Source organism: Adelges cooleyi, unplaced genomic scaffold (genome assembly GCF_023614345.1).
Source record: "Adelges cooleyi isolate 19-005CV unplaced genomic scaffold, UGA_ACOO_1.1 ACOO_flye_CR_arks_rails_tigmint_CR_PRNA_651, whole genome shotgun sequence".
In the NCBI taxonomy this organism is placed as follows: Eukaryota; Metazoa; Arthropoda; class Insecta; order Hemiptera; family Adelgidae; genus Adelges; species Adelges cooleyi.
Window position 1 is genome coordinate 1,887,865 of NW_026096352.1, and position 11,293 is coordinate 1,899,157.

Here is an 11,293-nt window from a genome sequence, read left to right on the forward strand (position 1 = left end):
TTTAGTATATTAGTTTAATAGTCGTTGGAATTAAACAAGGAGATTTGAACAGAACACAGAACTGGCATTTGAAGGGTCCTTAGTTTCAATCCAGGTCATATGATGTCTTTCTTATTTAAAACTATCAAGTCTCTTGTGACCTGGCTTCTTCTGTAATCATATAATATATTTATTATTATTTACTTATTATTGTTATTGATACTTACAGATGTATTCTCGTGTTTAGTTTGCGCTCTCACTAAAGTCTGATACGTGAGTTGGTGTTTGGAGAGTCGCATATAGTGATTGGTTTGGTTGTTGTGACTATACTGAATACGACGCTCGTTTCTTTCTATTGTTCGTATGATCGTCGGTGGTTGCAACTTAGTTTTCTCAATCATGGACCGTCTGTTTGTCTCGGTTTCTCGACTGCGGAGCTTCTATTGTTTGGTGTGATTTTTTTGAACATTATTCAATAAATATCATTCAAAATTCAATTTTACCCAAAAACATGTTAGTCAAGTCCTCATTATTATAAAACTGGGGAAGAAAGTTGATCAAGTTAAAAAAAGTATTAAGGTAAATCTATTATACTTGCAGTTTAGGGTCAACTAGGTGACAACCGGCTTATGGCCGGTGTTTTTTTTTACACAAATAAAATTGTTGAAAGTTAGTATAAGCATTTTAAATTATATGAATATAGTCTCAAACATTATGAGTGATAGAAAATAAATAAATTGATCAAAAAGGCATGTTTATTTTTTATTTGATAGTAAAAACGATTAGATAGATACTTTGCTATAATAGTATTTTATTTACTGTAATATGTAGAATATTAGAAAATTTATATTATAAAAAAAATAGTTGTTTTAGTGTATTTACTTAGTAAAATATTATCTATGTTTCGCAAACAGCATGCTTGAGAGGCTATAGAAACATTTGGTGGAGCAAAAACCTCTTCAAACTTTCACTTTTACGAAGAAAAGTAGAAACGAAACAAACGATTAAAAGAAAATTTTGAAAATAACCCCACAATTGAGGACCGTAGCCAACAGATGACTTGTAATTGAGAAAACAATGTTGCAATCACCTAACGTTATACGTACAGAGAAAAGAACCGAGCGACGCAGTCAGTTTAGTTCTAACAACCAGATCGTCACTATATAGGACTCCGAAAAATCATTCTAATCATCTGTTCATTCGATTAAAAAATGATTAAAAAAACAACCTAAGCCTTAAGGTAATACAAACAACTTTTTAAAAAGTCTAATTATAAAATATTTAGCTAGTATGTGATATATTCATTATTCAATAAATCCCGGTAGAAATTAGTCATTCTCTGGTCAATATTAATAGTGATATTTCTTAAAGAGCAATAAAAGCTTATTTAAGCATTACTACCCTATAATTGGGTAGTCTACTAGTTTGGTTAAAAGTCAATCCCTAAAAAAGTCACTTTTCTAACGTGAATCTTATCAAACAAATGACTAGGCCGTCTAATTAGGACAATTGTCTTATAATTTTAATAAAAATCGTTTGTCTCCAAATATTATATTATTAGTTTAGTTGGTATATAAACTAAACTGGTCGAAAAGAAAATAGGTTGGTATCAGCTTTGGCCTTAAAGGTTTCCGAGCAAAGCGACAGGGGACGAGGTATAAAATTCGACATGTCTTTGAATCAGACACACCTCGCAATAGTATAAATACCTACTTCGATGCAATTTGATAACTATAGATTTGATAATATATTTGGGTACCACGTAAATCGGCCATTTTGTCACTGTGGCATATATAACCGAAGAGGCTCATCCCGGTTAGTCAGTTCGTTGCCGACCTTGATGCCGTACACAACGAATATCTCAACATGTTTTTTACAAGTTGTCTGAAGAGCACGTGGTTTTCAGAAGCTAGTATGCGGTTCGACATTATATCAGAATTGCCAGTGGAGATATCGATGATGATTTTTCGGTGGGTATTGTATACAATAAAATAGTATTATATATATTATAGAATTGTTAATTCGGTTTTAAATATAACGTTAATTTACTGATTTTAGGGATTATCTAATTGGAGAAGATATTAACACTGCTTGTAAAGTGTCAAGAAGATGGAGAAGGTTTTGCTTGAATGACAAACGTTTAAATTGTAAATTGAAATCTTACCGAAGAAACAGAGAAATTGCCAACAGAGGCTCACGGTTTTACAAGCTTTTTAACGATTCAGGTAAGTGACGTTTGTAATGTACCTATGTAGTATTGGTTTCGAAAATATGTTGATCTCGTAATAGTTCATAATCTTGTATATTTGATAGGTTCCCTGAAGAAAATGAAATCGATATTGAAGAAAAAGAAGAAACGCTATTATTCCACCAAAGAAACAATAATACTTTGTTTGAGATAGACAAGTTGGCTGTTCTAATAATTACCAAACGTCCTAGAATGTAATAATTTCATATTAAGTTATTAAAAGTAAATTTAATATTTATTTGCATGTACATATATATATATATATATATAGAGACTATTAAGTATTAATTTAAATATCGTTTTTTAAAATGTATTCATTAAATCTATAACACTTACAAAAATTATGATTTGTATTATTTATTCAAACGGCCTAATAATTTAATAATAAGTTATTAAAGGTATATAATTTATTTCCATGTACATACATACAGAGATTTGTTGACTTAAGATTTATAATTTTTTGCATAAACATATATACTGAGACTGTTAATTAAAGTATTTATACATTAAATTTTACTTTTATATATTTAATATACGTATTTATATTTTAAATGTTTATAAATTATGGATTTTATTACTAATTGAAGAACCTTAACACGATTTATAATAGAACTTCGAAAGCTTACATGTAATAAGTAGAAGTTTTGGTGGTGAAGTGATTTATATTAAGTGATTATTGGTAATCTAGATGTTAAATAACTCTAGCAATTTCACTTGTTCGTGTTGGTAATATTACATACACATTTTTAATATATTTTTTTTTTAAACAGAAAGCATTATCAACAAGTCGTGCCAAATCTAAAGGGTTTAAAAATTAACGAAGAGAAGACCAAGTACAATATTTATTTGCATGTAAATATATATAATATAGAGACTATTAAGTAATTATTTGAGTATAGTTTTCTTAAATATATACATTAAATCTTTAACACTTACAAAGATTATGGTTTTTATTACTTATTCAAGGACTTTATTTCTGTCCTCTAAATCATCTATTTTCTATATTATTTCTATGATCGCAGTCTCGTAATAAGCAACAATAATTTAACCGTAGGCCTCTTGGAAGTCCTAACAGCTTTGAGTGTTGTCATTGCCTTTACAGCATTTACAGTCTGCGCTTAAACGCCATGGAAGTTAAGTACAGCCGTACTACCAACTGATTATTGTTTGTCGACTAATCAAAAAGCGAGTTAACTTAAACTATTTAGTGTCAAAGGTCAACGATCTAATGTACAGTACGTTTGAACGTGGTGATCATCGGTTGTAGCTGGGCGAATCGATACAGTTACTAGATTAGAGGGACTTAAGACGGCTATACAGTCTTCACCATTATGGACTTTGAGGGCCATTAAGTCCTAGATAATACACCTAATAAAAATCGTTAATTTAATAAGATGACAATTAAGTAAGGTTAATATGCATAAGTACAGTTAAATCTTATTGGCAAAAGACATTGATTCTTTATAAAAGACGATAAGTGTGGGAAGTAATGAAAAGGTTTTAAATTAAATCATCATCTTCGACGTTAGATACAACTTTTACATCATCGCTGGACCAGAATAAGGTACGTGGAAATATTATAATATAATGATAACTTTAGAGTAATAATAGAATTAGGAGAAGTTAGAATTAAATTAATAACACACACACACATTAATCTCACATAACGACCATTGTATTTACAATCCGTCCTAACCTTTATCCATTTTCCCATAAATTTGTATTATTAAACTATACTTACAATGAAAGTAAGAGTATAATCTTCAGTTTCATTATTATTCAACTACCCTCCAACAAAATATAGAATAATATAGAGGAGTCGTTCCTTTAAAGTGGTAAAGCAATAGTGCCTCATTTTTACAGTGCATTCACATCACAAGTCACAACCCATTTGTAAACGGTAATTGTACATAATTATTATATGTATTTTTAAATTATGAGAGCAGGTTTTCTAAACTTAATACTTATATGTACAATTTTTCTTGTGTCTATGGTTAAACTGCAAAAACGAGGTACCTGCTTGACTTGTCAATACATAACTCAATGCACAAACGGTCAACAATTGTTAGTCTAAAAGTCATGTTTGTAATTGAAAGAAAGAATATTAATGCCTAAAATATATTTAACTTAATTAATTTAATAATTTAAAAATCACAATAATTGTGTAATATGCACATAATTATTATACTTCGTGTTATTTAAAAAAAAATGTTTAAAAATTTAATTTTTATCGGTTTGTTGAAAAGAATTCTCTCCATTATCTTTATATAATTGCGTCATTCGTTTCCGCCGGCGTCTTCGATCTCTAAAAAAAAAAAAAAATCAATACTGCACATTACATAATTAAGTAGCCTATTTTCAAAACTGTTTATGTACCAACAAATTACAATTGGTATTGTTTTTTGTTAATTGCTATAATGATTTTTAAGTTTTCTGGTAACATATTGCCTTAATTTTGTTCTTGAAATAAATTTATTTAACCAATTGTTTTCCTGCTAAACTTGTAATTTAAATGCAGCCTAATTTTCAAAACTCATCATCTTCTATACAAAATTTGGTTTGAATAAAGTCGTAAGATATTTTTTTCAAAAATACTAAAAACTTAATGCGAAAATCTATTACGTATGCTTGCAAATAATTGTGTAAATATTTTCATTTGATTTAAATTATTTGATGTAAAACACAATTAGAAAAATAACTTAAAATCTAAAAAGATGTAAAAAATTGCAGGTTATATCTAGTAAGCTGTTTTTTTTTATTTTCAAAATTTTTAAAGAATGTAGATTAAAAGTTTTCAAAATATGCTACTCAGTTTATCTTATGGCCTTTCTCAACACCGCCTAAAAAATAATTATAGTTTAAAAATACTTAAAGTATGAACTTAAATGTACTTGAATGTTAAGTCACACTGGTGAAAACGGCCATAATAAATAGTACAACATTTAAAAATATTTAACTTTGTTTTATTTAATAATTTTTGAACTAGTAATTAAAATGTCAAAAATATTGACTGGTCGTAAATTATGAGATAAATTATGTACTCAATTAGTCAAAGACTGAGAGAAAATAAAATTTGGATTCGATGCAGAAATTATAGAAGCTATTGGTTAACTATGATCCAATTCATTTAAGCAACAAATATAATATTTTTAATAGACTTTTTGACACAGAGTTATCTTTTTTTTTTTGAACATTTATTTTACAACAATTAATGCGCCCTTTAAATAGTGTATTTTCATCATTAACCATTGATTTGTTAATTGGCAACCTATACAACTGATTAAATTTATATTGCACCGCAAGAAAGTCTTATTTTATATAAGCTTTTTTATTAAAGTTATTATTTTTATAATGACTAAAACTTAAATATAAAAATATATATACATATTTATAAATATAAATCTTTGTATTACAGCCATTATAATTTACTTAATTTGGTGTCGCTGAATATCGTGTTCAATACGTTTGCCATCGCATTGATTCTCATTGGGGGTTATTCCAAAATATTCCAATCCATTACCACTTTTAAAGTACGTTTGTTTGTAGCAAATGTTGCCCTGTTTGTCAGTTACATCACCATTTTCGTTGATTTGAGGCCAAGGAGGGCATAATTTGAAACAGCTGGGATTTTTTATGGCCGACACAAACATGTCTAGACAAACTTGCACTTCTCTTTTGCAACTCGTCGAGGACTCCACCAATTGCATGTCTCTTTTACTCAATCCATCGCACAAGGCGTTTGCCAATTTACTTGCCGCCTTTGCCATGCTGTACCCTGGTTTTTCTGAACCCAGTAACTTATAGACAGTAGGATATATTATATAGACCATATCTTTAAGCACATAAAAAAAAAATGTACATGACCACTTATATAGTTAATTGATTTCATAAACGAACCTATTATCCAATTGCAAATATTCTTTATTATACCCAGTGCTTTTAATAAACTCATTATTCAATGGTTTTTTTTAGATTATTAATAATTGAAGAGTGGAATCAAAAAAGGCTTAAGTGCCATTTTTTCCAAAAATTATTTTTTCAGCCAAAAAGGATGTATGTTCCAACGCCAATGTAACGCAATAAAGCAGACATTTCCTAGCCGATTGGCACTTACAGCCTTTTTTTATTTTACTCTTCAATTGGTTTATTACGCGCAAAAACATGAAGAATAATATGAAATTCCATTTATTGAAGTTTAAAAAGTTGAATTATTTAAAAAAAAATATTGCAATGTCTTCCGCATGTAATCAAGAAATTAATTCACGCGTGAACTCAACACTGTAATGTAAATAAAAAATGAAAGCCATAAAATAGCAGTAGGTACCTAACAATAAGTACACGATGTTTTAATTTAATATTCACCATATTTTGTGGATAGTTCATCAAGTTTCTTCCTAATCATACATCTATATAGGTCTTTACAGGCCTCATCGACAAAATAGTCGTCCGAATGAACGTACTGCAGTGTTATCTGAAATGTAATACAACAAATTGAATATAAAAGCTATACTGCAGTGCAATTTGAAATTTAATATAAAATAAAAGAGCTTTTAATGCATACACATCTTAATGAGTATTTAGTATTGTTTAGTTTTCTTAAATTAAAAAAAAAATGTTTAGAAATGAGCAAAAGTTCTAAATTGACCGTTCAAGCCTTATATTCCAAAATTACTAGTTTATATATACCGTCGAGTAAGTGAGTCTTTCGATAAGGTACACCAATCAATATACTAAAACATTGTTCATAAACGTTAAAGTTTAAAAATTAGAATGAGAGGAGAAGTGCGCGCAGATAAACATAATACTACACTCCACCTCCTCCTGCCCCAATCTTTACATTATTCTCAACTAAAAAAGTTAATGAAATGTATGCGTTACCATTTAAGTTTCAATAGTTGCCATCGAAGAAACTAAGTTGGAAGGGGGTAAAAACAACATGTGAAAAATTGAGATCACATCGTAAACAAACATTATGAAAAAAAAAAGAATTAAATTTCCTTTTAAACCCTATGAGATATTAAATGATTTACGATAAAATGATCACTCTGTATTATATTATAGTACGTATAATAATAATAATATATTACGTATATAAGTGATATTATGTTTCAAAGTGAAAAAAAATATATACTTGCACAATTGATCATAAAAGTATATTTGAAGAGTGAATTTGTCAAACGTTCCAAGTACCAAAGTATAATAATTGAACTTTATAATTTGATTTGTATTTTATTCATTACCGGAAACACTTTAACATATTTTTGAGTTTTAAATATGATTGTTTTTTTTTTTATAAATAACTAATCTTTACTTGAAAAATTTACAAAATTATTTCCGGTAATGAATAAAATACATATCAAATTATAAAGTACAATTTTTATACTTTGGCACTTGGAACGTTTGACACTCTCACTCTTCATTTCATCTTAAATATCTAGTGAACATATAAAAATAAAACTGTGTACCTACTTGCAGTACTCCAAGATAAAATATTATATGCATTTCTGTTCATCCGATTAGCTTCAATGTTAAAAAAAAAATAGTAGGTATAAAACACAGGTTGTAATACAGTATTGTGTATCTGTTATAATTTATGATTTTACAGATATTGTTTTTTAAAACGTAGAGAAAAATAAAAATACCTAATAAACATGTACGAGTGAAAACCAGATGTTAGATGTTTGCTCAGAACCAACGAAAGCAAAAAACAACAGTTACCTTTCTACATAGGTACTCCTCATAGGGTTTTTAACGTTGAAGACTGTAATAAAATATATATTAAACGCGCACGTTAGAATAACACCAGTTATATTATATCCTAAACTAATAACTATAGTAGTTTTAAAATGTACATTATACTTTTTTAGAAGGGGTCTGGAACTTGGCCCTTTTTCGCTGTTAGGTTTTTTTATGGTAATTCGATTTAACATAACTAAATGATCTAACTGAAGTGTATAAGGTGTAAGTGTTTCTATCTGGGGAGAATATTAGATTTCAAAAAACATACATTTTTTAAATTGTAATGGAAATATAAGATTACTACATGAGTAACTAATACGAGACAAGGCTTACATTCATAATCCTGCCTTAAGCCTAGACATTTCTAAATCAGACTGTGACAATATTAGTGTAATTGGGAGACCTAGGACCGGCGGCGTTGATATAAGCAAATAAAAAACAACACGGTGGAGATTTATTTAAACTGATGACTTTAATTTTTACAGCAGCCTGTATTAATTGCATTTTTAAGGTCCTGATATAATGTATATTATGTATTATGAATTATTACTGTATTATAATATTTTGTTGTTGTTATCTAGTGAATGCTTTTTGAGTCGCCCAGCTACGACCATAAGCCGGTTGTCACCAATTTACCAACGTTAAAGTTAAAAAAACGTAATGTAAAGTTAGAAGATACCTAATATTCTATTATAGTACATACAATACTAATATATTACAGTATCTATCTAATCGTATATTTTTGCTATCAAAAAAAATATAAATATACCTTTTTGATCAATTTATTTATTTTCTATCACTCATAATGTTTGAGATTATATTCAGATAATTTAAAATGCTTATACTAACTTTCAACAATTTTATTTGTGTAAAAAAAAACACCGGTCATATGAGTTACCCAGCTACGACCATAAGCCGGTTGTCACCTAGTTGACCCTAAACTGCAAGTATAATAGATTTACCTTAATACTTTTTTTAACTTGATCAACTTTCTTCCCCAGTTTTATAATAATGAGGACTTGACTAACATTTGTTTTTGTGTAAAATTGAATTTTGAATGATATTTATTGAATAATTTTCAAAAAAATCACACCAAACAATAGAAGCTCCGCAGTCGAGAAACCGAGACAAACAGACGGTCCGTGATTGAGAAAACTAAGTTGCAACCACCGACCATCATACGAACAATAGAAAGAAACGAGCGTTGCATTCAGTATAGTCACAACAACCAAACCAATCACTATATGCGACTCTCCAAACACCAACTCACGTATCAGACTTTTATTCCGTACATGGATTCTTACATTAATGAACTTGAACAAATATTTGTCCATCATAAAAGTACGCTTTAAAATTTTCAGTCATTATTTGAATCCGAAGATGATGAAGATAACTTCATAAAATTATCCGATAAATACAAAGTTGATTTGGAATCCATATCATTCGTTATTATAAACGGAGTACAAGTTATGGCAAAGAAGATTAAAAAACATGACAGAAAAACCGGAAAACGCACTCCAAGCTATGACTGTCTGTAACAAAGAAATATACCCAAGTGTCTCCAAATTATTTCAGGTCCTTGCTAATTAACCAGTCTCCACTGCATCAAATAAGCGCACCTTTTCAAATTTGAAGCGAATTAAAACATATCTAAGAAATACTATGACTGAAGTAAAGATAAATAATTATATCAATATAAAAATTTTAAAAAATGATTTGTAAAATTAATTAATAAAATTATTATTTATAATTAAAATTCAGGCTTGATTGAACGGCTTGGCAATGATGTCGATTTACAGGAATGAAAGCTGATTAACAGTTGATGTAGTATTGACCGAACTTTGTAAAAAAAAAAAAAGAAGAGTCTATTTTGTTTTGTAAAATAAATATAATATAATATTTAACATTAAACTTTATGTGTGGCTGACGATGTATTATATAATATATTAATAAAAATACAGGAAACACTTTTTTAATAGAAATAATGCCTTTAAAATATATATCATTTTTCAGGATCTCCCCCCCCCTCAAGAAAATGTTGAAAATCCGCCACTGAAGACAGGTCACAAGACACTTGATAGTTTCAAAAAAGAAAGACATCAGATGAACTGGTTTGAAACTAGGGACCCTTCAATTTTCAGTCCAGTGTCCTGACTTCTGACCCAGGCTCCTACTTTAATTCCAGATCGTCTATTAAATTATTGAGTTTTAAAAAACAATATCTCTCTAACCATTTAATAACAAAAACGTCTCGTCAATTTTAATACCAGTATATTTGTTGAATTTGTTGTTCGTATAGCTAATACGAATATTTTATGCAACTTAGTATTTGGGTGTCTGGTAAGATTAACAATTATAGGTCGGCCATTTTGTTCCCATGGCATATATAACCGAAGGTAATCATCCCGGCCAGTCAGTTCGTTACCGACCTTGATGCCGTACACAACGAATATCTCAACATGTTTTTTACAAGTTGTCTGAAGAGCACGTGGTTTTCAGAAGCTAGTATGCGGTTCGACATTATATCAGAATTGCCAGTGGAGATATCGATTATGATTTTTCGGTGGGTATTGTATACAATAAAATAGTATTATATATATTATAGAATTGTTAATTCGGTTTTAAATATAACGTTAATTTACTGATTTTAGGGATTATCTAATTGGAGAAGATATTAACACTGCTTGTAAAGTGTCAAGAAGATGGAGAAGGTTTTGCTTGAATGACAAACGTTTAAATTGTAAATTGAAATCTTACCGAAGAAACAGAGAAATTGCCAACAGAGGCTCACGGTTTTACAAGCTTTTTAACGATTCAGGTAAGTGACGTTTGTAATGTACCTATGTAGTATTGGTTTCGAAAATATGTTGATCTCGTAATAGTTCATAATCTTGTATATTTGATAGGTTCCCTGAAGAAAATGAAATCGATATTGAAGAAAAAGAAGAAACGCCATTATTCCACCAAAGAAACAATAATACTTTGTTTGAGATAGCCAAGTTGGCTGTTCTAATAATTACCAAACGTCTTAGAATGTAATATTTTCATAATATGTTATTAAACGTATTAAATTTATTTGCATGTTCATACCTACAGAGATTTGTTGACCTAAGATTTATCATTTTTTGCATAAACATATATACTGAGACTGTTAATTAACGTATTTATACATTAAATTTTAATTTTATATATTTAATACACGTATTTATATTTTAAATGTTTATAAATTATGGATTTTATGACTAAATGAAGAACCTTAGCTCGATTTATAATAGAACTTCGAAAGTTTACATTTCCTAAGTAGTAGTTTTGGTGGTGTGAATACAG

General features: G+C 28.9%; 1 protein-coding gene across 2 annotated transcripts; it reads left to right on the forward strand.

The window, feature by feature from the left end:
* Positions 1 to 1,808: 1,808 nt before the first annotated feature.
* LOC126844859 (uncharacterized) lies at positions 1,809 to 10,987 on the forward strand. Of its 2 annotated transcripts, none has more exons than XM_050583293.1 (3): positions 1,809 to 1,949; positions 2,038 to 2,204; positions 10,873 to 10,987. In XM_050583293.1, the coding sequence occupies exons 1-3, from the start codon at positions 1,846 to 1,848 to the stop codon at positions 10,959 to 10,961; spliced, it is 360 nt and encodes a 119-aa protein (XP_050439250.1). In that variant the 5' UTR covers positions 1,809 to 1,845; the 3' UTR covers positions 10,962 to 10,987. The 2 variants fall into 2 exon arrangements, with proteins under 2 accessions (XP_050439250.1, XP_050439249.1); XM_050583292.1 differs by lacking the exon at positions 2,038 to 2,204 and adding an exon at positions 10,618 to 10,784.
* The last annotated feature ends 306 nt before the right edge of the window (positions 10,988 to 11,293 follow it).

What these genes read in the sequence shown, in the direction of transcription:
- LOC126844859 (XM_050583293.1), top strand. Translation starts at nt 1,846, where the DNA reads ATGTTTTTTACAAGTTGTCTGAAGAGCACGTGGTTTTCAGAAGCTAGT. An exon ending in ATATCGATGATGATTTTTCG is followed by an intron (nt 1,950 to 2,037) that starts GTGGGTATTGTA and finishes TACTGATTTTAG; the next exon opens with GGATTATCTAATTGGAGAAG. An exon ending in CAAGCTTTTTAACGATTCAG is followed by an intron (nt 2,205 to 10,872) that starts GTAAGTGACGTT and finishes TATATTTGATAG; the next exon opens with GTTCCCTGAAGAAAATGAAA.